General features: G+C 43.3%; 1 protein-coding gene across 5 annotated transcripts; it reads left to right on the top strand.

The window, feature by feature from the left end:
• Positions 1-1,291: 1,291 nt before the first annotated feature.
• SERPINE2 (serpin family E member 2) lies at positions 1,292-26,523 on the top strand. Of its 5 annotated transcripts, none has more exons than XM_069792115.1 (10): positions 1,292-1,395; positions 15,548-15,822; positions 17,005-17,124; positions 18,312-18,539; positions 19,619-19,816; positions 22,863-23,061; positions 23,205-23,305; positions 24,297-24,383; positions 24,936-25,019; positions 25,842-26,523. In XM_069792115.1, the coding sequence occupies exons 2-10, from the start codon at positions 15,567-15,569 to the stop codon at positions 25,877-25,879; spliced, it is 1,311 nt and encodes a 436-aa protein (XP_069648216.1). In that variant the 5' UTR covers positions 1,292-1,395; positions 15,548-15,566; the 3' UTR covers positions 25,880-26,523. The 5 variants fall into 5 exon arrangements, with proteins under 5 accessions (XP_069648216.1, XP_069648217.1, XP_009920757.1 ...); XM_069792116.1 differs by lacking the exon at positions 1,292-1,395 and adding an exon at positions 1,773-2,020; XM_009922455.2 differs by lacking the exon at positions 1,292-1,395 and adding an exon at positions 12,207-12,318.
• The last annotated feature ends 232 nt before the right edge of the window (positions 26,524-26,755 follow it).

The raw sequence follows: 26,755 nt of genomic DNA, 5'->3' as shown, positions 1-26,755 counted from the left end.
GCCACCTCCCTCATCCTGCTTGCCAGCGTTTCGGTTTCACCCAGGCCCAGGGGCTCTCCACAGAGAGAGCCCACCTCGATGGACACAAGGCTCTCCACCTTAAAGACCAACAGCGGCTGCCATCACTGCTGCTCCTGGCTCCTGCCAGGAGATGTTTGGGGTTTTTTTATCCAGAAGAGTCCAAACTCCTGAGGGAAGAAATGTGGTTTATTGCATACTTGTCCTGTTTCTTCAAAGCTGGGCTGCGCCACGCATGAGAAATTTTTTGGAAAACAGGCGCAGAGAGGATGACTTAACAAGGCAGCGTTGTCCTCTGCTGGACCAACGCGCTGCCTCCTTCTCTGGCATTGTCAGCAGCACCGTTTTGGTATTGATAGTGGAAATTCCCTCTTGTGCTTTGCCAGCTGAGGAGTCTGGGACTGTCAGTCAGTGCTAAGATTCACACACGTTTGCCCAGGGTTACGCTTCGTCCTGCCACGCTGCCGTGCCTATGCTGTGAGGCTGCAGCGGCAGCCTGTGTCCCGCAGATCCCCCCTTACGACGTTTGTGACGAGTAAAACCCCAGCACCACGTGAGGGATTGAGGTCCTAGGCTGCTGGCACACGCTTCTTCATCCCTGCTGCCAGAGGACATGGGTGCAGCGGTCTCAGCCGTGGGGAGCACGTGAGGAAGCCGGGGTGGTGAGAGGAGGCGCCCCTTCAGCCGAAACCCTCAACTCTCCCGCAACGCCGCTGCCAGGAAGGGGCCTCGTGGTGTCGGGGGACGTTGCAGCCTTTGGCCTCGGTGGTCTCCCTCCCCTCGCTACCCCCTGCTTCGCCAGCAGTCCCGCCAAGCAGGGCCTTGCCCCCGTGGGCGCCCCGACCGCCGCCTGCGCTTCCTTCTCCTCGCCGCGGCCGGTCCCTCTCCCCGTGCCCCAGGCAGAGGGGCGAGAGCTGCCAGCGGGGCTCGGGAGGGACCCCGGGGCAGCTGGGCCAGAGGCACAGGCATGCTGGCGGACAGGCCTGGGGCGAGGGGACGCGGCCGGCCGTGCCCGGCGCGACGGGCCCTCCGGGGCCACGGGCGCCACGGGGTACGGCCGCGCCGTCGGCCTGTGGCCCGGCACGCCGCGGGCAGGCCTGGCTGCTCCCCTCAGGCGGGCTCGGGGCCGGGCCGGCGCTTCCCGCCGCTGCACTTCCCCCGCTCCCCTCCCCTCCCCTCCCCGGTCCGCAGCGGCGGCCGCGGCAGCTCTGCCCCGAGGCGGGCCGCCGCGGGGCTCGGCGGAGGGGCGGGCGGGCGGGCGGGCGGGGCGGGGCGGGCCGCGGGCCCTATAAACGCCGGGCGCCGCCGCGCTCCCGGCTGAGCGGCGCGGTGCAGCGGATGCCGCGGCGGGATCGGGCTGAGAGCCGCTGAGGGGAGGTGAGCGAGGGCCGCCGTGCCGTGCCGTGCCGCGCCGCGCCGCGCCGCGCCGCTGCGGGGTGGAGGAGGGCGCGGCGCGGGCTGGAGGGCTCGGGGCAGCCGCCCGGCGGAGGAGGAGAGGGGCCGCGGCGGCGTGCGGGCTGTGCGGAGCGGGGGAACCAAAGTTTCCCTATTGACAACCCGGAGGCCGCTGGCCGCGAACGGGCGATCCGGACGCGTTATGCAGGGTGCCGGCGGGCTCTTCGGGGTGCCTTGCCTGTTACCTGCTCCCCCAAGTTTCCCAGCGCCGGATGCGTGGGCGCTGTGGCGTGAGTGGGTGCTTCTGGCGTGGTGAGTCTCTTCTTCTTTTTGGTTTTTTTGAAAGCAAGGAGGTGTGTGTCGTCGTCCGTGTCGTCCCCCCCCGCCTCCAAGAAGTGGGTTTCCAGGCTGGTAGCGCAGCCCTCTGCCAGCGCCGGCCCGGCCCCGGGTGGGGAGCGCCTGGCCCCCCTCTGCCATCGATCGGCTCCGTCCCGCGTCCCCGCCGCCCCGGGAAGCGCCCGGATCGCCGCTGCATCCCTGGGCCGGCGTGGGAGCCCGCTCCTCTCACGGATGCGAGAGGTGGCACTGCCCGAGCATCGGCTTTATCGTAAGAACTTGCAAACTGGAAGTTGGTCGCTTTGTTAGCGTCTCCTGTCTGCTCTGAGAGAGAGCTTGCTTTTCTTGTACTTAAAAAAAGAAAATAAATCATAATTAGGTTAGTAACTGAAATTGTCTTTACATAGCGAGTGATAGAAAAATGGGAGAGAAGTATTTACAGCCATTGCCTTTTCGGGAGGAAAGGGTGTATACGTTCTGTTATTGAAACAGGATTTGGATAGTGCTGGTGACATCAAATTGTGTGTTGAAGCAGAGACCTGGTTAGCTAAAACTCTTATCTTGGCTCCCTTTTGAATAATGTGGGGAGCCTGCTTCATCTACTGAGTTCTGGGAGGGTTTGGAAATGCAAAGTACACCTCAGGAGAAAGTCTTTTGCCTCCTGTTTAAAATGGTGTTCAGTACCTTGGCTCAATGTTGTGCAATACAGGAGGATCTTCCCAGAGAAATAAAACCTTTGGAGATACCATTGTGTTAAAATGTCAGATTTCCCTTAAAACTTGGGAATATCTGCTTATGGATTAGAGGCCTCAGTGTGATTTATTTCTCCCCCCCCCCCCCCCCCCCCCCTTTTCATGCCTGCATATGATTCTGAAACATGGTTTGCTTTTTGTGGTTTTAATTGCATTCTTGGGCAACTTCCTGAAAGAGAAACCTGGTGGACTTACTATTTTTTTCACTGCACTGAAAAATTACTACTTTTCCCTTCACTTTCTCCTATGAGCACTTATTAACGTCTTACCCCTTGCTCTCCACAGGAATTCATTAGAAACCTGGTTTTGTAGGGACTATTTACAGAACATACATAGGTGTAAACAGCTGTACTGTCGTGTAGCTTTGAAAAAGGGGAGGAGCTGCAGAAATCCATGAAAAAAGTGAAAAGCAGCTGCATGCCTGCTGAGTGATCAGATGAGTCTTTAAAGTGTGTGAGGTGAAGACTAATATAAATAAAAAGGCACAATGATTAAGTAGATTGATTCAAATATGTATAAGATGTGCTAACTTGGAATTTGGGCATTTTATGGGGTGTGATTAAACCTGTGAGAATAGCAGCTGTTTGGCACAGGAGTATACTTTGAGCAATGAATGCTAGTCCACAGCTTCTTTACAATTATGGACAAGTTGTATGTAAGACAACCTGTCAGCAAATTTTGTCAGTGCTCTTAAGATGCTGAAAAGCTGCTTATCTGGACATACCCTTGCACCTGCTACCCAGGTATCAGGATGTTATAAAAACTCCTCTTTGCTTCAGATGGTGATATGGCCATCACTATAGACAACTGTCTATATATAGCTCTACGTACCTCATGTAGCAGGTGATATAAACTCATGTCAGTACAAAAAAGAAAACAACAGAAATCTGCAGTGGATTTTGTCTCAAGGTGTATACAGAAGTGTTGAAGCTTCTGTTTGGTGTTGTCATTGACAACCAGGAGAATAGCATGTCTTAGTGGCATGCAGAGACTTTTAGTGTGGGTCTCTAAATTGCACAGCCAGAAATGTGTTCCAGTCCTTAAAGCTTCTTAACAGCATACTGTTAGGCAGAAAAATGTCAAGCAGTGAGCCCAGTAGGTTGCACTAAGCACTTATAGACTAGATTGAAGCGTGTGTGTGTGTATATAAATATATCAAAATAACCACCTTGCTTTATTGCTAGGAATTAAAATGGAGATGCATATGCATTGCGTACATCTACAGAAGGGAACAGTTCAGAGGGAGCTCTGGCTAGAGATTTGTGTGGTGCTTTGCTTTGGTGGTGGTGGGCTCAGTTATCTACCTGGCTCATGCAGCCGGTTGCGGCTTTTGATTCTTGCTAGGCAACTGCAGTGCTCATGCTTGAAAAAGCTGAGGCTCAGTGGAAGGGTTTTTTTGGAAGCTGGAGTTAGGGTTGTCTGGACTGCTTGGATTGCTTAATCACAAGCATGCATGAGAGAGCATGCTTTTGTAATATTAATTAGGGGGAAATCCAGCCTAATCATCAAAACACTTCCAGTTACTTGTTCTGTTAACTGGATTCTACTATTCCTAAGGGTCAAAGGTTTTATACATGGGAAGACATGGAAAAGAGGGATTAATCATCACTTATCTGTAAAGTATTGCTGGATGCAGTCATCTTTGCCTGTGGGCATTTCCCCAATCGCCTGTGACATAACTTTACAAATTGTGTTTTATAGCAAAGTACTAGCCTGTAAGTACCATGTAATTCAGTGCACCTATACAAAACAACTTTTGAATAAGCAGAGTGATATAAAGAATTGCTTCTTTTTAGTGTTGGAGAGCAGGTAGCATGGAGTGGCCAATCACCTACATATGAATTTAAAGATTAACAGTGTAAAGTAGAGAACTATGAAAATATAAGAAGCTTTTTTATTAAAGTAAATGGCTTCTGTGTGTGAAAATATGAAAAAGCTGAATATGTGCAACTGTGTACATGTTCAGGTATGTCTCCTCTAGGATGGTTAAAAGGATGGGGTGGTAGGAGACCACAAGGAGGTGAAAATAAAGGTGATAGTATTCTACAGCTGTAGCTAAACAAATGTTTAGGCTGGCGTACTATGGAAAAAAGCTATCCTGTGTTCTGCTTTTTCCTGTCTCCCCTTTAGTACTAGAATCTAGTTCACTACTCAACTGCATGAATACTTCTGCAAGCACAGAGGAGGTCACTGCTGAAGTTGGAGCCGGTGATCATGGACAGGAGGAAGATAGGGCAATTTTAGTGGCAATGCTAGTATGAGCCATAGTTTCTTGAATTGTTTGTCATAGCCTTGAAATACACTTAAGTGCTAACCAAAATGCTTTATTCATCCTTTAGCACCTCTTTTTCAGCAGTGTCTGTGGAAGCACATGAGTTTTGGCAGCTACTGTATCTTGTCTGTGGTCTGGTGTTTACCTTTAATAGCCAGAAAGATGCTTTTGCTTGTATTTCCAGGCTGAAATCAGGAGGTGATTCATGCCGGGGTCTGATAAATATGCCACAAAGTGGTTTAAGTATGAAAGCATATTCATCTTGTGGATTGATCTCCCCATGGTGGAAATCTGTCTTGCTGACCATACTCAGCAATATGATGTAAACCATGTGCTTCAGGCAGCCTTCTGTTCTCTTCCTGGGCTTTAGAAACAGTGGCCTGAAGTTCTTGGGAGTAGTATTTTGGGACCATGAGAGCAATTATGGAAGGCAGCAAGACTGATTACCAGCAAGTTCTGAACTGAAGACCCCTGCTCAAGGCTGTGTATATGTCATGGCTTCAGCATGCAGGTAGAAACTGTGAGAAATATTAGTTGTCAACAGACTGTAAGCTACAGTTGTAAATCACACTGGAGTCTCCAGCAGCAGTATAGAGAGATGTTCGTACATCTTAGTGCTCTCAGTTCAGCTGATGTGCAGATGATATGAATTCATGTTCACCAGCTATGTAGCTTTGACCAAGCTTTGTTTTCTTCTTAAATGCTTTTCTTATTATTTAACAACTTGAACTCTAAACATCTATTCCTGCAGAAGGGCATGTTGTGGTATTTAGTGATGGTCCTCACTGCTTCCAGGTCAGCAGTGTCATCTGGTCTGAACTGCAAGCTCCTGTTCTGTTGGCCAAAGGTTGTGAGTTATTTTGGGGGTTTCTTGTTTTGTTTTAATAGGAGAGGGGCAGTCTCTGTCATTGGCTGTGACAGGTTACAGGTACAAAAACAAGAGGAGAACTGAACATACCTCTAACTTTTCCTCTTCCGTTCTGTTATATTCTTCCTTTACATCCTTAAGCAATCTAAGAAATCCTATGTAGAAGTTGGTGGATTTATCTGTTAGCTTTGTCTCCATCTTGCTATATACCTCCTTCTTCCAGAAGGAGTAGTTCATGTAGCTTTCTCAGCAATGAAGCAAGCTTCAGGCCTCCAGCTGCTCTGGCAGCTCAGCTTAAGAGGCTGCTTTCCCAGCTAATTGCCTACTTCCTCTGCTGAGGTTTGTCATCTGTGTTACAGAAATAACGATGGACTGAGTGGAGGCTTCTCAGACAATGCAGCTCACAACTCAGCCTACAAACTTTCAATCTGAACTGAATCAGATGGTTTAATATGTCAGGTCATGACCTGCTCTTTCAGGATTCTTGTGCATAGTTCATATGCAGTTGTCCCTTTTTTCTGTGGAAATTTAGGTCTTGCCTTTCCAGAAACCTGTAGTAAAGCCGGTGGGATTAATTGGAACTGAGGTCAGATTAATGAAAAGAGTGTGTTTTCTTAAATACAGGTCTTCTAAATAGCTGTTAATTCTCTTATTAATGTAGGTCGTCTTGCAGATGACTGAGGAGGTGTCTATCTGAGTATGCAGATAGGGTTCCCAGCACGATGCTTCATTCCCACATCCTTACTGCGTGCGATTCCTGCATCCTTACTGCATCTGTGACTTCTGATGATTTTGTGGTTGGCTGGTTCTGCTTCTGAAGCTAGGGTGGGGAAGAAGATGAATATAAGTAAACGTTTGTGTGCTGTAAATAAAAATGTAAATATCTCTATCCTTTTTGGGTAACCTTTAAGCTAGTTCTGAAACGGTTGAGAAAAGGCCACTAGAGAACAAGTATCTGATGTTTCTGTGAGCTTAAGTATGTTTCAGTGATGTTGTCCCAGAGAAGGAAAATCAATATGCTTTTTTCATCTTAAATATTAATAACTTTAGTCCTTGGCTGCATTATACTTTAAGAGTTACACATGTTATCTAGTTTTTCAGATGACAACAGGGTTTCTAAATTCACTTGCAGATAGGAAGTGGTTGATTATTAATGTTGCACAGTATTGTTAATAAATAAATGAAAGGCTTAGTCACCTGTCACTGCAGATCTCCAACCACAAGTGACGTAAATGGTTAGAACAGTGTTTCTGATCTCTCTGAGTATTTTGTCAGATGGTAGCATTCCCTAGATACAAATGCTTTAAGTTTCAGGTCTTGGATATCCATGTGTTTGTGTAAGTACAAGTTCTTATAGAAATTCTTATTATGAACAGAGAATACTGGAGCTGTTCCCATTTATTTTTATGGTGAAATGAGTGTATCAGATACAACTCTGTAAATTTATGGAACTGGCAACACTGTTATTACCACAGTCTTACTTCTTGTAGGAGCAAGAATAAGTAAAAACTTAGTACTATTGAATTACTTGCATTATTTTAAGTGGGGTTTCTTAAAGGCCATTTGGAAGACTGAGAGCCTGTCTCTTGTTACCAGTTGGGCATCTCTAACAAAAGCATGCTTAGGCTTTGGTTAGATACCATGTGGCTGATACATCCTGCCATCTCTCTTAGCTTCCCAGGTGTATAGAAATATTATTGCTACATGGAAAACACCATTTTCAGTGGTGCTGTAAACCCAGACTGAACCACAGGGTGTGGAATGATGGGAACTGGGCTTTAAGTTGTTGTTTAATAGGACATACAAGTACTTTTTTTGTAGAGTAAACTAAACCTAAAAGGTGTAGAATCTGAAGACAATCATCTCTCTTATACTCTGCAGCAACTAGTGTGCCTTGTCAAAGCTCTGCTGAAATTCTCAGTACTCAATTCTGTCTTTAGCTTTCATTATTGTTTACAAAGACTTTTTTCTTTGCTTGTCAGTTATCTAGGTCTGAGCATTACAGATACTAGTATCTTGGCTCCTCTGAAGAAGGATGTGTGCTGGGAAGTTCTCGATGTTCAGTCTGCTCCAAGCACAGCTCTCCATGCAGTGTCAAAGTGGCCACGGAGCCATGTCCACAAGGCTAATTCTACTCTCTCAGCCTGGTATGTGCAGGAGATGGGGCATGTGTCACTGGCCAGCAGATTAAAATTTACCTGGGGAGAGAAGGAGCAAGTTTCAGTTTGCTCTGCAGGGGTGTAGAGGTGTGAGAGTCCTGGTATCAGATGAGTCCTGCAACAACTGGAAATGAATAAGGGTACTGGGTTTCCCTTTAATATTGTTTAAGGAAGAAAAGAAGGTAAAATACTATAGCAGAAGTAGGGGTTAAGGTAAAGGTGGTGGTGAGGTACCTGATAAGACACCAGCCATGGCTAGTCCAGCACCTTGTGGGGTTACTTCATAATTCTGTACTTACGCAGCCCATTACCAAAGAGTTAATATTCTTTACCTTATTAACGGGAGCTTGCAATCCTGTAGGATTGCCTTTGCTTCTTAATGAGCCTGTACTTGCATAGTGAGCATTGTTAATGTACAGTAAATGTGGGAATTGTGGTTCCACAAGGTTTTTCTTCCACAAAAACTTAAAATGGGAGCCTGGGTTATAGACCTGCTGCTATGTTTTAGGCAAATACTTTAATCATTGAACCATCGTTCTCTCTGCTGGGGTGAATCCAGAGCAAGAGGGTATAGCCTCAGTGCCATGTTGTGAAACACTGTGCTGCATCTTTTTGGGAAACTGGTTCTGCAGCATTAGTCATAATGGGCTGACTGTCCCATGCTGTTTCTTCATTATGTTAAAATAACCACATTGCATAAAGAACTTAAGATCAACAAAATCACTGCTTTATTAAAGGGACACCAGTAAATTAAAAACATACTTCTGTTTAATCTTTCTGATACTGTAAGACTTGATAATAGATCTTAGAGAAGGCTGTGGAAACTCTGCTTTAAATACAGGAGTAAATAGCACATAGAAACTTTAACAATAGTTGTTGGGCCTACAGTAATGAGAGAACACAGATAAAATTTGGAAGTGGTGGTAGAACTGTAAAGTCCCAGAATAATCTCTGGAAGACCCCTGCCCTGTGATATCAGCAAACCATGTATTTGCTTCATGAAGCAGAGCTAAAGTTGGCTTTTAAAATTACGTATAAATGAGGGATGGCAGTAAAAGCAAATGATACATAAACACCTATCTATGTTCTTGAAACTGAGTAGTGCTTGTATAGTTGTAGTGTGGTTACAACCGAGTGGTGAAATCAAAAGTTCTCTCTGGTGAAATTGGTCTTCGTAAAGTTGACATCATGCAGTGAACTACCATGAACAACCACCAAGTGCTGCAGAAGACAGATACTGGTGAGAAAATCAGTCTGGCTTATGAACTGGAGATACTAGTCATGAGGCTACAGAAAGTTTTAAATGGAGCTTGTCTCTGTCCTTCCTGCTAAATAGAAACTCCCAAGAAGTGGTAGTCAGGACTCTTCATAAAGAAGCACTAAACTCTGACTATCTGCTCGTGTGGGAGCTATGCTTGGACAAAGAGATGGTTCCCGTCTGGGGCCAGCCAGTTTTACAAGCTGGTGCTCTGCTGGGAAATTCCCCCTTGGCAGAGGAGGCTGGTTGGACACAGCTGAAAGGGAGCTGTTCCAGATGGAGATGGTCCATCTTGAAACAAACACAAATGCACTAACAAACTGAGAGAATTAGAAATAGCAGAGAAAGGATTAAGGTTGAGAGAGTAAAGCCTCAGAACCAGTACCATGCTTTTTGCAGTTGTGTGCGATGTGGGCTGTAGTGCCTGAAGTCAGACCAATACCTTAACATACAAAATGTTTTTAAAAAAAACTTCTGGCTTATCTCTGTGTACAAGTTATGTTTATCTCATATTGACAGTAATGTACTCTTCAGAGCATTATAAGTACTGAGCTGTTTAAAAGCTAGCAATCATCCTTTCTTAGTAACGCTCTGCATATACTGACCCTTCCAGGTATTGAGTAATAAAAATCTGTTTTGTTGTGTTAGATATTTTTCATGTGACCTGACATGTTAATATAATGTGGCTTTTACTTTTGTATCTGTTGGGGATGTCTGTGGGGTGTTTTCCTCACAACTTTGCAGGAAGTACTGGAAAGAGTTGTTAGATGATGGGGAAGAGCCAACATCCAGGATGTACCAGAAAACCTGGAGGAAGAAGAAACATTTCACAGTTCTGTCACGTGGAAGAAGCCACTTCTGAACTCGCCTGCATTCAGACTGGGTCCTGCTGCTCTGAACCTGAAAGTGTGTTTAGGTGTAGCAGAGGCCAAGCAGCATGGTAGGAGAGGATACTGAATGTGAGAGGATACTGAATGATACTTGAGTTATAAGAGGCTGAGGCAGAAAGGGGAGTTGCAAACACCTGTGAGGCAGAGAGGAAAAGCCTACCAACAGGCTTGAGTGTTTTAATATGCTGCCAAGGGTGCATTGTCTGAAAAACAAGACCCAGCATGTGACCTTCCCATTGCAACCAGAGTGGTCTCATTGCTTTGGAGAAACAATTGCTGTGTGCTCAGCCAGCTTAAATGACTGTTAACAAGTTTGGTTGAGTATTTATTCAGTCCTGCTGGAGAGAGTTAGTTAAATGCCTGAAGTGAAACTGCTTTCTTTGAGCTCACATGTCAGTTGAAATAAGACTTTTAAATTAGTAGCACAGATGGCACTGACAAGGAAACATCAACATCTCAAACCTGGAGAAGTCCCTGAATGTTTGTTCCAGGCTGAGTTTCTCTGGGCACACAGGCTGCCCAGTGCCTGCCTTGTGGGCTCAGGGGCTCTGAGCTTTTTGGGCTCAATACAGTGAGACCAGCAGTGCTGTAAGACTTTGCTTTTTAGTTTTACTCTGTTTAGCTGTGCTTGCTGCTGTTCTGGTTACAGCTATTCACAGAAGTGAAGTCTTGTGTCTAAACTTCCTTAGGCTTGATACATCTTTTAAAGAAACTGCAGAATCCATCTTCCAGCTGCAAGAATGAGCCTTCTGGGTTATACCTTACTGCTGTTGAAGTTAGGCTTCAAAATAAACACTTGGAGGTGTCTCATAGGATACTATCATACAACAGTATTTAGTGTGGTTGGTACAGATATCTAAAAATCTATGTACAGTTCACTTTCTTCTTCAGTTCACTTCAAAGTGTTCTTCAGGCTCTCTGGGACATCTTTTCTCCAACTTGCATTTTAAACCTGGGTGTCTTTTCAGCTCATGTTTTTGCCTCTGATCTTGAACGAAACTAACTTCTCTTCCTCTCAGGAAGAGTGCAGCAGCTCGGTCTGGCTCTGAAAACGAAGTCCTTCCTAAGCTAGGTCTTTCCTGTAGGAGGATCTCCATGCACAGCAGCTTTTTGTGCCTGGGGCTGAAGATGTAACTTCTCCCTGCTCCACCAAATGCCTTTCTAGACCCAGATCAAACAGTCCATATTAATGTAACTTCGCTTTTGTACCAAGCATTCTGTAAATGCAGGCTGAAAGCACTGTGTCCTCCTTGTTGACGTAAATACTTCCATAATAACTTCAGCCAAAAGCGTAACTACGCATTATGTGCATGATCTGAATAGTTGAGCCTAGTGAGAGTTGAGTATGCTGCCTAGTATGTATGAGGGTTAGTGTTTGCAACACTGGCTAGAGGCTGAGGTCATCCAGAGATTGGTAGCCTGAAGACATTTCATCATCTGTCATGAAACAACACAAAACTATCAGTGCAGATACCACACGCTGTGGTGTTCCTCTCCTGCCTTCCCCAGAGCTCTGCCTGACTGGACTACTTGTCTAAAAGTATGCAGTGGCTTAAACTAGGCTCTGCAGTTAGATATAAGTAGTAACTACTAATTTAGCATGGTGTACAGGACTTGGTATGGTGCTGCTCAGTGAGGCAGGTGGAGTAATGGAGTTCTCTGCTTGCTGTTGACAAGGCATCCCTCATACAGGTGAATGTATGACAGTCATCTCTTTCTTCAGAAACTTTTAACATTACGGTTAAGAACTGGATTCACATAACAAATTAGACTTGGGGTTTTGTTTTTATTATTCTCCAGATGGATTTCTTTGAGCCAGTGTCCATATTTCTGTTGTCTGTTTAGAAGTTTAAGTTGTAGGATGTTGTCCTTACTGTAAGTTCTCAATCTAAGAAGTAGGCAGCCTACCTTGAAGAGGTTGTGTGTTGGGTTTTTTAATACAGCATCTTTCAAAAGCTCACATTTACATAAATGAATTTGCCTATACACCTTCCTCCTTCTCAGTTAACTTTGTAAAAATATAAAGGTCATAGGCAAAGAAATGCCGAGCTTGTATTTTTGTTTGGCTTTCTGAAGCATTAGATTCAAATTTAACTGTCACTAAGTTTTTAGCTTCAGCATTATGAAAGCTTGTTGGTATTCTGTATAGCAGGTCAACTGTTTTCCATCCTACACATCCTACATCCGTTTGGATTTTTTTTTCTCCTTGCACTGTACTTAAGCTGTTTCTTTCTTTCAGGATATGCAAATGCACTTCTTGTTACTGAACTGCATAGAAGTTGAATATACTGAAATCCATGCCAGAAGCATTAATACATGAATGCCACTCTTGCTCGAAGATGAAATTAGCTCCCAAATTAGCTGGTTAAGGTATGCAATGGGCATGGCAGGGCCAAGAAGTGACTGTTCTGTAACTAGTGCTGAAAAGCAGTTTTATTCTTTTCCAGTGCTCAGAGCACTGCACAACTTTGTTTCACTTACTGAGTAGGTATCTGTTGGAGATTGTGCTCCAAAATGGAGACCAACCTGCCTTAATGGCATAGTGGGAGGGAGAGGTTAAGCAAGCGTGGAGACCTCTGGGGAAACCAGGTGCAGGAGGGAATAGTTTTTCCCTGAAACAAAAAAAGCAAAACCGAAATCCTGCAGCAGTGGCCTTGGGAGCAGAGTTGGGTTGCTTTGACAAGGCTTTACCCATGTGTCATGGGGAAAATGCAAGGCTGTTGGTAGCTTTCACCCACCCTGAGTCTGGCAGGTGTTGTCACCAGTGAAGTAGAAAACATGAGACTTGCAATATATTGTGGTAAAGGCAAAGAAGAGACAAGCGTCTGACTTCAGTTAGCCTTGTGCAGATGCAGTACATAAATGACAATGAAACATGGTTTTATTTGGTTTCATAGAAGTGTCACTCCTGTCTTTGCCCTCATAATATACTTCTGGCAATATAATGTGTCAAGGGTAGATGTGCTCAAAATAGCTTGATCTCTTCTGGTTTGCTGGCTGGATCAGGTTGAGCTGCCTCAATCAAAAGTAGAATTTTCAAATTGTGTGCTCTGTGATTGTTGTCTGTCACTATGCCTGGTCTCCATCAGTACATGGGACAGGCTGTATTGCACCAACATTAACTGTTTGCTTGCTTTAAGTGCATCTACTAAGAATATCTAGTAGTTGTGGTTTTCTGGTGGGCCTTTTTTTGCCAAGGTACTAGGTAAAGGTAAAAGTCTGATTAATGTTGGGATGAAGAATTTTTGTTGAAACTGCCCCTTGGGTCTCTGGATAGGAAGAAGAGATGGTCGCCAAACCACCAAAGAAAACCCTTAAACCCAAAACATAGTTTCTCTTGGAGTGGCAAGCCATGCTTGCCTCCTGCAAGGCAGCATTGCCATTGATGTAGAGCTGCTGCCTGGGAGAGAGGAAAGCCTTCCCCCAAGAGCAAAACTAGAGATTTCAGGTGACTTGTTTGTGCAAGTATCAAAGAACACTTAAGAATATTCCTTAACACTTTTAATTAAAAAAAGTACAAGATCACTTTCCCTGTCAGGCTGCTGGTCTTCCCCATGACTGCTTCCTGCTGTACCCAGTAGTGTGGGGTGCAGGACAAATTTAGGAAGTGACTGGTGTAACCTGCTCAGGGAGGTCAGATGGCATTTGGGTTTTCTTGCTGCAGGGCTCAGCTGCAGCTGGCCAAATCCAGTCTAGCTTTCTGGTTAAGCCTGAGTAGTGCCAGCTGATGGCTGGTATGGAGTTCCTTTGGAAGGAATTGTGCTTCATTGACTCCAAAACAGCTTGGGGGATTAGTAGGTTGATGGGAAAGACTGTTAATTAGTGGGCGGGCTGTTAACCTGCTTTGTAGGACAGCCTTTTCACTTTTTCTTGCATAACTTAAAACAGTCCAACAGGTTCTTCTGGTCACAGCTATACTAACAGTTGGGTTAGGGGGAGAAAGATGTCTCAACTCCTGCCTTATTTCATGTTCGGCGTTTGGTTTATTCAGTGCTGCAATGGCAAACTTTGACGAAGCCAGTTCTGTCCCCTGAAATGGCGTAGAAGAAAGTGGAAATGCTGTATTTGTTACTTTCAAGTGTTTGAGCACAGTTGAAGTACATGCTATTAAAAGATGATTAAATGAATCTGCACAAACACCAGCTGGTTTTCTGGTAATCAAGTGCTCCAGAATGGTTTGAACTTGCAGCGTAGGTAGGCTGTGCAATGGCAGAGCTTCTTGGTGCAGTACGCCCTTCCGTGTGAGTGGGAGGTGGCTGTGAATAACACCGCAGCCAAAATGCTCCCCCCGCCTGAATGCCGCGTCTCTGCTGGCCTCCAGCTTGGGGCCTGCTGGAGCCAGAAGAGCAAGTGTGCAATGCTGAGCAGAGGGCTCCAGGGGAGGAGACCTATTTTTGGTTTTTGCATGTGGTATGCAAATGAAATTTTAATCAGTTGTGTACCTTCTGCAGCCTGCTTAGCCCTCAGTGAACTAGGGAACTAGTTGACTCCTCGGTGTGTTTGAGAGACTTAACACCCAAGCGTGCTCTTGGAGCACCAAAGTCAGCTCAGTGTGGGAACAGGCTTGCTTGTTGGTCTGAAAATGGAAGTCAGGACTCTTGAACTGCAACTGAAATGTCTTAAAATAAAAACGTTGTGATTGAACTTCTCAAAGGCGAGCAGGGAACCTAATTTCATGAAATAGGAGATTATTGCATGACTATGCCTCTAAGTAGCTGTTTGCACTAACAAAAAAGGGATTGAATGACACTTCCATGAGGAGGAAATACAGCCTAGTAGTTACAGTACCCAGTGTTTAAGATTTGGGCTTGGTTCTCTAATTGGTTGCTGACAGGTCCTGAACAAACTGTTGCTGCTGCTTGTGCCTCAGTTCCTAGGTCGTGGGTGTAACGATACTGAATTCTGTTAGGTGTTAGACCTGCAGATGAAGATAGGCCCACTTTGAATGTGACATTCCTTCTGTATTTATTAGCTGGTGAGTTTTCTTAAATGGAAAAGTACAGGCTAAAATCAAAACTTAACCTTGCATTTTAAAATCTAAAAGTCTTCCTCTATATTCTCATCATGGAAGATGCCAGTTACGCAGCAACTCTTTATTATTCTAGGCAGGTGTAAATTCCCACAGCAGAAGGTCTGTTGGCATATGTGTACGTGCTTCTGTTCACTGCAGAAAGTGATCTCTAAAATGTACTGTGCATCACATCTTAGTGGGCGAGGACCATACCACAAGTCGTCTTAACACTAATTTATCCTAAAGGGCAGTTTAAATAGAATGCTAAGACTCCATTTAACTGAAACACAAAACTAACTGAACTTGTGTGTCATGAGAGGTAGTCTCCCAACTTGGTGGCTTTTGTCCTGTCTTGTAGTCACTGATACATAGCTATTTTATGGTTATCTCTGATTCTGGAAACCCCTAGACGTAAAATACTGGAAGCAGTAAAATGCAGGTATGAGTCCCATTGCCAGAGCTCTGTGAATGGTGCATAGAGTATGTGCAGGACTCGCTGGCTCTTTAGGTGAATAAGAATTTAAGTTGAAGATAAAAATGCTGTACTTGCAAAAGCTGACTTAACTTTCCCCTCTTCTTCTCTTATAGGTATCTCCAACCAGAAACCATGAACTGGCACTTCCCACTTCTCTTTGTTCTTGGGACTTTAACATCTGTATGTTCCCAGTTCAGTTTTTATCCTCTGGAGGAACTTAGCTCTGATGTTGGAATCCAGGTCTTCAATCAGATAGTGAAAGCTAAGCCTCAGGACAATGTTGTTGTTTCTCCTCATGGGATTGCATCTGTCCTGGGGGTTTTGCAGCTGGGTGCTGATGGCAAGACAAAGAAGCAGCTGACAACTATGATGAGATACAGTGTAAATGGTCAGTGATTCCTAAGGTGTTTTGGGGTGTGTTTTGTCAGAATCTTCATGCTGTTTTGAGATGGCTTTCAAAGCGCGGCAGATTGCATCATATACCAATTAACTCTGTTTACCAAAGCACAAAATGGACATGCTTGAAGTTAATTGGCAATTTGAGTATGGACATGTACATATACTTGAACTGGCTTATATACAGCTTTGTTAATGACTTCAGGGCCTTGGTTAGTTGCCTTCATCTTTGCAAAATTGATTTTCCAGAGCAGTGTGGATGGCAGTCCAGTGCCAGCACTATGCAGGAAGGCTGCAGTACCCCATTTCAGGCTGTACGGAACAGCCTTTAATGTGCCACTCCTTAGATAACAGGGCAAGAGAATATTTCTTGCTACCGCATTGAAAGCAATGCAAGCTCTAACCATACAATTGATGCTTTCACTTCGATGCTCTTCAGATTTGTTCATTTGTGTTTCTGCTGTCAGGATCCCTGAATCTGTAGTTTTTCTAGTGCCCTCTTCTTGAAACAGCCGTTTCTGCTTGTCTGTGTGCCTGACACTGCATGCATCTGTGTTTATATTCCTCTGCTAATGTCTGCCCCTCAAGAGGGTGTAGGCTGAAGGTTCTTGCTGCTTTACTTTGCATGCTGAGTATTTTTGTGAGTGTTTGCCAGCAAGACTTAACATCTTAGTGCCAGCATTCTGCCTTCCTTCCAGGAGTAGGAAACCCTTCAAGAGGTAAGTGCACATTTAAATCTTGAGCAGTATCGTCATTTAACATGTCCTGTCTTCATTTGCTTTGCTGTTTTGGTTCTGGGTTTAAAGTACAGCAAAATGATTTGTCAGCTTGAGATCTAAATGTTGTAGATTGAAATCTCTTCATGGGATAATCAACTTTAGGAACGTTTGAATGCTCAAAAATTTTGAAGCATTGTATCAACTGGTGTTATTTGGCCTGCAGACTTCCTAATCCTAACTGTGAGACACAGAGGTTCTCAAACTCCTTAGAAGGTAGCCAGTACCTTGTTACAGAGACTTGTTCTGGGATGCTACCTATCTCTTTGCACAGATCTCCTCTGCTCTTGTTCATGATTGCCTTACAAGCCTTTGGCAACTACAGCAACTGCTTCTTTGGAAAGGTAGTATTTGGAAAGTATTTAATTTATCTTTAGCTGTCTTTTAATGCAATTTAGCAGCTGGAAGCAAAGAGGAGAGCCAGCATCATGAGACCAGCCAGCTCTCCCTGGACCACCAGCAAGTGCTCCGTGGACCACCAGTGGTCCACAGAATACAGTTTGAGAACCTTTGTTATGGTATGTTCTCCAAAAGAATTTGCCCATAATATTGGAGAGTAAACATGTAGAAATTTATACAAACAGTACTGCTAAAGCATTCATGATACATGAAACAGCAAAGCCATCTGAGGCTTTTTCTTGTATGCAGCTAAGAGAATAACTCTGAACTAATGTATTCCCTTCATATCTCTTATCTTAAGCTTGTCTACATATGGAAGCAGTCTGGAAACATTGCTGCCCAAATTGTATTGGGAAACAGAGGGAGCCCATTAGTAACTGCTGTAAAAGCAGCCACCCGATGATCCTGTTCAATATAACAGTTGAACATGAAGTTGCTTGCCTGGCAATAGCTTTCCTGTGTAGACAAGCACTCATTCGTAAGCCATAACAGCGGGGAGAACTGGGTATGGTGAACATAGCAGTTCTTCTGTGCTGCCATATGCCTTCTCTCATGCAGTGAAGGAGCTAGCAAGCACTCGATATGAGCTGCTTTCAGGTCCTAAGGATCTTGACTGTAAGCACTGGAACCTACTGCTCTCCCTTTTTCCTTTTTTAAAGGCAAGTATATGTGTTAAGGGATTGACTCCTGCTTGTAGCTGATTTAGGCCAGGAACTAGTCCTTAAGGAAACCAAGACTTGACTTGAACTTTATTATAGAAATCTTGACAGCTTCCTTTGCTCTCCAGTAAATGGAAAGGAAGGATGGTGAGAAAACAACTTTTGTTTTGCACTCTAAGGTTCAAGACCACCTGCATAATCCTGCAGACCTGTTTGCTCTGAGTGAGTAGGCTGAGCTCTTGACTTTCTTTATCACTGTCAGAACTGACAGGTGGCCTGGGCTTATATGATATGAAATACATTTTTGGAACAGCCTGTTCTGTCAAAGAGTGTGGTTAGTAGCTCCACACCAAGACTTGAACCTCAATATTATCCCCAGCACTGTCCATAGCATTCTGAGCAGACAGCTAGAGGAGCAGCAGGCATCAATCACAGTGAAAGTCCTGTCTTTGCTAGGAAACAGTAGCATTCTTCAGATGAGAGATCAGAAATGGGTATTTTGGAAGGCCTCTCAGAATGCCTGCTTTGGTCGCCTTTTCTAGTCCAGCATTTAATGTCTGACCTTTCATGTCATTAATAGTTGCATATAAAGTAACTGTTTGTTCATCATCTTATTCTAAATTAAACTTGCTGTTCTTTCCAACTAGGAGTTGGTAAAGCGTTAAAGAAGATAAACAGGCTCATAGTCTCAAAAAAGAATAAAGACATTGTTACAATTGCTAATGCAGTGTTTGCAAAGAGTGGCTTTAAAATGGAAGTGCCTTTTGTTACAAGGAACAAAGAGGTGTTTCAGTGCAGTGTCAAGAGCGTGGACTTTGAGGACCCAAATGCAGCATGTGATTCCATCAACCAGTGGGTGAAAAATGAAACAAGGGGTGAGTATTGGTGAGTGCTTTTATGTGCATGGCAGGGTGGTGTCTGAGCCATCTCAGATTCAGATGGAAATACTGGGGAAAGATGGGGAGGCAGAAAAAGCTCTGCCCTACAGCTGAAAACTGTCTTTAAGCTGGCATTAGTGTGATGTTTTAGAGCTGGTGGGCCAGGAATCTGCAGTCCCACTGCCCCAACAGATCTGCCTGTCTGGTGGCCTTGAGGGATGTGTATAGTGTGTGTGTCCATCTGCCCATGGGATCAGGGGAGCTTCTACTGTTCCTTGCCTTCATACAACTGGTGAGAAATCCAAGCAGAGTTCTCTTAGAGCTATGCTTTCTCAAACATAAAAGATGCTTTCAAGCAATTCAGAGATTTGGCTCAGTAAATCAGATTTGTGGAAAGCTGTAAAGCAGTTCAGCTTTTGCTCTTGCTGCCCTAAACTGTTGCAAGATATGGCCATGTTCTTAGGAGTCATGTTTAGTGGAGGATTTTTAACTAACACTGTCTTGACAGAACTCCTCGTGGTTCAAGCCTCATGGCATCTAGTTGCCAAGGTTACATATGCTAAAGCCAGAAATCATGTTTTGCAACATATTCATAGTCTAGGTGAACTACATGTTTGGTATCTCTTGGAGTTAAAGCCAGTGCTTCCTGGATGTGAGGAGTGTGTTAATGATGTTGGATGTGGTATTTGTGAAATGAGGCTGTCAAATTCTTTCACTACCACATCACCACTTTCGCATAGCAGTGTTGCAAGCAGTGTGCGAACAGGAAAGTGCTTCAGCTGAAACCGTTACCACTAACATAGTCTTAAATCTGCTCATGTGCTGGAAAGGGTAAGGCCTTGCTAGTAATAACATCAGTCTATCAATTAGCAAGATATGTTTGCTTTCTAATTATCCCAAAGGTTTACTTTTTGACAAAAATACCATTGGCTTTATGAACCTCAAATGTATTGCCCCATGAGGAGTTGGCACACTCACAGACAGAGAGGCCTAAAGTATCATGTGCTTCAGGTTCTTAATGAACAGTAGGCCAGTGTTACGACAGCAAATACTCAGACTTTCTTTATTTCTTCTAGGTATGATCGATCAGGTTGTAGCTCCAGATGATATTGATGGCAGTTTAACCAGACTGGTTCTAGTAAATGCTGTGTATTTCAAGGGCTTATGGAAATCACGATTTCGACCTGAAAATACAAAGAAACGTCCATTTTATGGAGCTGATGGGAAGACCTACCAAGTTCCTATGCTGTCTCAATTATCTATCTTCCGCTGTGGTAAGCTCAGTAACTCCCACTACCACCAACAATAGCTGTAAAATTTGCTCTTTCCCTTCAAACTAGAGCAAGAATTTGCTGCACATGTGGTGTTTAATGGTATTGCTTATTGTAGCTGATGTAGGAGGCTTTGTGTTACAGAATTATCTGATACTGCTGAGGTGTGGATGAGCTTGCTGTGCAAGGTATTTAACAGTTGCTTAAGGTAGAGTACTCTGTCAAAGTACTTGCCTTACGTTGTTGCCTTTAAAAAGGAAAATCTGAAGTACCTGAACCGAGAACTCTGCATGTTACTTAAGCTTTGCAGTAAGAAGAAATTATTAGTTTTTAAGGGGTGAGAATAAAGGAAAAGTGCTGACTGAAGCAGAACCCTGAGGTGTATCTGGTGATGACCTGTGTATGGAAGAAAGATTGGAGTAGAATCAATCTGTATTTTACTGTATAATAAAGAAATGGGACTTGCACAGTCCCCAGACCTGTGGGAATCGGAGGAGCACAGGGTTAGTATGTTGGCTATATCTTGCAAGGTGTGAAGCTGCTCTTCAAATTCAAATTGAGTCACAAGTGAAAAGAAGTTCAGCAGGTTCAGCCAGACTTCCATCAGAGACTCTCAGAGCTGACATAGGCAGCTCTATGCAACTGACAGTGTACTTCAGAGCTTCTTTATTGGTCAAAGTAAGATTGAAGCTCTGATGAAAGCACATCTTCTGTTGTGTCCTTCCAAGAAGAGAGCAGTGCTGCCTGGAAATAGGCCTGAGAGTACAGCTTGCTATAAATCCAAAAAACAAGACCCACTGTGTTTTTAAATGCCTAGTTTTACTATCAGTAGTACTTGACTAATAGTAGATTTGTGTTAAACAGCCATAACTTTCTGTCCCAAACCCACATATTAGAGCAGATGTAATACTTCCAGATAACTGCTGAAAGTGTGAGTTGGGAGAGGTGGGGAAGCCTACTGCAGTGTATATTACTTATCTATGGAGTTTGAAAGAAGTAGATAACTTAAGATGGGCTTTAGCAAGATTATTATCTTAAGTTTTTGTTTCTGATGCTGGTTAAAAACTCCATTATGTTGGTGTCATGGTTTAACCCCAGCCAGCAACTAAGCACCATGCAGCTGCTCACTTACTTCCCCCACACCCAGTGGGGTAGGGGAGAGAATGGGGGGGGGGGGATGGACACAAAAAAAACTTGTGTGTTGCGATAAGAACAGTTTAATAGGACGTAAAGGAAGAAAATTATAATAATAACATTACAATAATAAAAAAAGAATTGGAATATACAAAACAAATTATGCACAATGCAATTGCTCACCACTTGCTGACCAATGCCCAGTTAGTTCCACAGCAGTGATCTGCCCCTCCTGCCCCAGCCAGCTCCCCCCAGTTTATATACTGGGCATGACATCACGTGGTATGGAATATCCCTTTGGCCAGTTCGGGTCAGCTGCCCTGGCTGCGTCCCCTCCCAACTTCTTGTGCCCCTCCAGCCTTCTTGCTGGCTGGGCATGAGAAGCTGAAAAATCCTTGACTTGGTATAAACACTACTTGGCAACAACTGAAATCATCAGTGTGTTATCAACTTTATTCTCATACTAAATCCAAAACATAACACTATACCAGCTACTGGAAAGAAAATTAACTGTCCCAGCCAAAACTAGGACAGTTGGCCTATGTTTAAGCTAGAAAAGCTATTGAGGCTAGAAAGGAACAAGAGAAATACTGCTGAGTTAGGACTAGTTTTAGGTTGGGTCTCTCTGGATATCCTAACACAGGGTTTCTGTCTTATTTATGCTTGCAAAGGTATCTTTAAAGGTTTAAATTTCTTAAGCATCTTAAATCCCATCAGTTGACTGTGAAGATGAACTCCCCTCCTGTTTGATATGCCTCAGTAGTAATGATAGTAGCATGTAGCAGATGAGGAAAGTAGTACTTTGCTGTTGGACTGTTAACCTTTTGTTACTGTCCTGTAGCTGACTATGCAACCAGTATTTTGATCTGTAGGCCCCAGTCTGAGAACTGCTGTCATAATAAAAGGAAATAATCAAACTGCCAAGCTTGACACAATTCTTGCAAAATAAGTTCAACACGGCCAGTTTTCTAGCAATATGAGTTCAGTAAAGGCAGGTTGCATGGCCCTGGCAACATGATTAAATTTCTGATGAAGATGTCGATTTTTCAGCTTGGGCTGACAAGTGCAGACTTATATGAAGAAAGGAGAAAGATAATAAGGTCTTATTGCTATCCAAAAACTTTGCCAGAAACGCTGTCTGTATTTAAACTGACAAGTTTTCACTTGAAACTCCCATAGAAAGCATTTGCTTCCCAGTCACATGCCAGAAATCCCACAGTAACCAAAGGGAACTTGGAGGACAGGGTTGCTCAAAGACAGTCTTCCCGGCACTTGCTGTAACTCAGAGGCATTGCTATCTCACTCCTTCTCATCTAATTGGCCTCCTGCACTGCCTTGAAGTGGCTGCTCTCCACTACCTTCAAGGACTTAAGACTGCTTCCTAATGAGACCCTTATTAAGCAAGAAAATGAAGTAAATGCAATAGACTACCTCAAACAGGAGCTCTTCCAATAACTCTTGGAGGAGAAAGAGCTTGTCTACAAGATCTCTTTGGTTTGGAAAGATAGTCTGCTGCTTTTCCTTGGTTTTTGTTTCTCAGTGCTCAGTTGGTTCTGGTACAGCTGAGGTCTGAAGTAGAGATCCAGCTGATTCACAGACCTGGTGATTTCTAACACTTGTCACTCTGGACTGATGAGGTTTTTCTGGGAAACAGTGTGCATATCAAACTCAAATGAGCATTTGCTTCATGGTGTCATCCTGTCTGTGCTCTTTGTCAAACTAGCATCTGTACAGAGCCCATGCCAGTTTCGAAGGGTTGCCTAGCAGGAAGGCAGGCAGTCTGTGACTTTTTAGAGTTGGTTTTAAAACGTGGGCGAAGCTTTCTGAACAGACTCTTACAGCTGTAGGTGTCTAAAGGTAAAATAGAGATGTAAGACTAACAATTATGGCTCATCAGGTTTGCTTATTTTTTCAGGCACTACAAGTACTCCAAATGAGCTGTGGTATAATATCATTGAATTGCCATACCATGGTGAAATGATAAGCATGTTGATTGCTCTGCCTACCGAAAGCACAACGCCGCTCTCTGCTATCATTCCCCACATCAGCACAAAAACAATAGGAAGCTGGATGACAACCATGGTAGCAAAAAGAGTGCAGGTTATTTTACCTAAGTAAGTACTAATATAATTCATTTCTCCTTCAGGGAATGTTTTGGGGGTCATATACATATATATCCTCTGATACAGGAGAAACAGCAGGCTTAAGGCAAATTTTCTGCATAATACTGATGCATTCTTTTTTTTGTTCCAACTAGATTTACAGCAGTAGCAGAAACAGATTTAAAGGACCCTCTGAAAGCACTTGGTATTACAGATATGTTTGACCAGTCAAAGGCAAACTTTGCAAAAATAACAAGTAAGTTGGTTGTTGTTGGGTTTTTTCTTTTTTTTTAATCCATGGTGGTCCTTATTCATAGTTTCTGGCACTGAATAAAGCACTGTTTTAGCAATGCAGTTGTCTGTTTTAGATTGGGTGTTACCATGCCATTGGAGCTAAGTTCTGGTTTGTAGCCAGCCAAGCATGGCTGCTTGTTTCTGTTGAATGCAGTGGCTTTTTTCCCCTTGTCTTGCACTAAAGCAGTAAATCATATTAGTCAGCTTAAGATTTGGTATTACAACCTGAGGGTCTCAAGCATTGTCTAAATCAGTGGCAGGACTTCTAACGATACCATACCTTAGACTATAACAAATACCGCAAGTGCAGTATTTAACTTTTCCCTAAAGTGTGTGTTTAATGACTTTCTCTTGAGCTGTAGGAAAGCTCAAGGACTAAATTCCCAGTTTAAGGGACTGCACAAACCAGAACTATAAATATTAGTATCTGAAAATGGGATGTAAACATCTTTTGAACTTCTGGCTCTAAAATGGTGTCTTTTTTTCTGTTCTCTGCTTCTGTTAAACTCCTGATTAGCTTCTACAGAGAGATCTGACAAAAAAGCCTGCCTTTTGCTGACAAATTCCTGTGTTTTATTGAAAGCAAGGTGTCTTGCTAAGTGCCTTTTCCCCCCCCCCGACATTGAGATAAATGGGAGCGTAACTTAAATTAGGATAGCATATTTTTTCAGTCATTTGTTTAATTAAAACTAAAAATGCAAGCGAACACTTAAACTGTGAAATAAGAAGACCTAGTAAATGGGGAGGAGGGAGTTATTCCCTATTCTCTAACTACTTAGTGACTGTAATCAAAGATATTACCAGTAGTGTTCTTCCCCGCAGCTTCAGGATTTCAGTAAGATTGTAGCAGCTTTTATTATTCTTAGCCATGCTACCATAGCTGCTAGCTACAAGGTACTTCAGGACTCTTGCAGTTATTTTTCTGAAAGTGCTGTTCTCCTTGGGTTTTTCAGGAACAGAAGGTCTTCATGTATCTCATGTTCTGCAAAAGACAAAAATCGAAGTTAGTGAAGATGGAACCAAAGCTTCTGCAGCAACAAGTAAGCAACTGTACTGATAACTGTCAGACTTGGGGAAAACTGTATTAGAAGGCTACACCACTAAGCAAAGATAGCCCACTTAGAGCACATTCCTGCAATTGTCTCAGACATCAGATCAGATCAGTTGATGGATTTTATGTAATTTCTAAGGAAAACCCCAACTTGCCAGTATTGATCAGACCATTGGTATATTCTAAGAAATATAAACAGGCTTACTTCTAGAGAAGTGTCTTGTAATAGCTAACACTTTGGCCACCAATGTAATGTTCCTGGCTATCTAGGTGGCAAAGAGGACTAAGCTACTACATCCTTGAGGTGATAACCCAAGACTTCCTTCCAGCTTTCTGTGGGTCTTGTGTTGTGTCTTTTTAATGTGGTTCCTATACGAATATGTGACCTGTACAACCTTAAATGTCCAAGTTGGTAGGTTTTAAGCATTTATCTCTACCTGTGCAAGCTTCTAGTATATGCTAGAAAACTTCACTTTGACAGAATATATAATGTGTTGTGGTCCTTGCTTTGTCTAACTTTAAACCGTATGTTTCTTGCAAGCTGCAATTTTAATAGCGAGGTCATCCCCTCCTTGGTTCATAGTAGACAGGCCATTTGTGTTTTTCATCCGGCACAATCCTACAGGTAAGCAGCATTTATCTGTACTTTTTTGCTTAGAAGTTGAATATCAGCTACGTAATAGAGACGAAGTCTGGAGCTACTGAATAACTATTGCTTTAAAAAAAAAATAATCCTGCAAGTATATTTCTATGCCTTTAATACTAAGTTGTTTTATTTGGAATACAACTCAACAGGAAAAAGAAGTATTGCCTGCCAAGTTAACAGAAACAAACATGGCAGGTTCATGGGTACAAAAGAACAGTCTTTAATACTCCTAGGTCCCCTGAGTGGAGAGGAGATAACTCTGTTACTGATAGTGAATTGGTGAATAGGGACCCAGCTTTCTGATGGACAGTAAAATAGTGCTAGGGCAAAGGTAGAATAGGGGCTTCAGACATATAGGGTGTTGCTGCAGCCTGCTGTGAACAGAAGTTAGTGCTAAAACATAGTGATTGTGGTTTCTTTGCAGTATGGGTTGACTCTCATACAGCAGAGCTGCCCCAGTTACTTTGACTAACTCATCTACTTCTTGCAGTGACATGTGGATGATAGATACGCTAGTTAGTAGGGAACAAGATGCAGCTGCCAGCATTGGGGGAAGAGTAGGCTCCTGGCAGCAGTCCCTGTCCCAAGGCTCCACAGAGCATCAAGAGAACTGTGTGTCTCTAGAAATATGAGCTGGCCACCCATCCAAACATACGCTTCCCTGGGCTCACAAACTTGAGGGAGGCTAGACAAGACACTAATGAGGTGGCTTGGCTGTGCTCTGTGGACTTGATGCTTTTATGGAAAAGTTTAGCTGTATTCATGGATTATGGTAATCCTTGTTTTTGTTTTGTCCCTCAGGTACAATCTTGTTTATGGGACAAATAAACAAACCTTGAATGTGGAAAAGACTTTCTTCAAGGAGTAAACAGACTCATGTGACACACCCCTGTTCTAGTAAATATTTTGTACGCTACTCTTTGACTTCACTCAAGAGCTAGTTTTAACCACTGACTAGGTTTTGAAACAGGAGTCGATGTAGTTCTGGCTTTGTGGGGAAAAATACAGATTGAAAACTACAGTATCTCTTCAAAATGTCTAAAAGATTCTCTAAACTACTGAATGGTTACTTACGCTAACAAACTTTTGAGCTTTTTCTGTATCTACTAAGAATTTTATGTATGGCTTTTGTGAGAGGATTTTAACAAAGAATGATAAACGTTTCTATTAATGTTGGTTTCTTCTTGTGTGTGGAAAAGGTCTAATTTTGTAGATACCGCCTATCAAGATGACTTTTGGTTCTTGAGTATCTTGGTACCTGGATATTCTTGGTAGAAATAGATTAAAAGTTCTAGTAATTTTTATTTTATATAGTGCATGTATCACTGAATTTTAAAACTAATGTGGTGTTAAATACACATCGCATTGTCCTGTCTTATTGTAATGTAAACTTGTCATTGCTAGTATACACTTTCTATGGGATTTAAATTTTTATATTTGTTTTTGTACAAAGGAAAAAATAAAACTGCATTATGACCAGTCACTGTTGTGGATCATGGATGTGCTGATGGGTATTTGGGTCCAGAGCCCTGTGAATGTACTTGTTTGAGACTTCCTTCTAAGGAAGGTGAAAGAAGGGTGGTTTTGTGAGGATTTTTTTGTTGTGGGTTTTGTTTTGTGGGGTTTGGTTGTGTTTTGTTTTGTTTTAACTGCCTGCAGCTGATTACCTCTTCTGCTGAAGTCATTCTGCTGTGGATGAATTATCCATAGGTTCA

The sequence above is a fragment of the Haliaeetus albicilla genome, chromosome 9 (genome assembly GCF_947461875.1).
Source record: "Haliaeetus albicilla chromosome 9, bHalAlb1.1, whole genome shotgun sequence".
Taxonomy (NCBI): domain Eukaryota; kingdom Metazoa; phylum Chordata; class Aves; order Accipitriformes; family Accipitridae; genus Haliaeetus; species Haliaeetus albicilla.
Note: the sequence above shows the minus strand (reverse complement) of the source record. Positions and strands in the feature narration are given on the sequence as shown.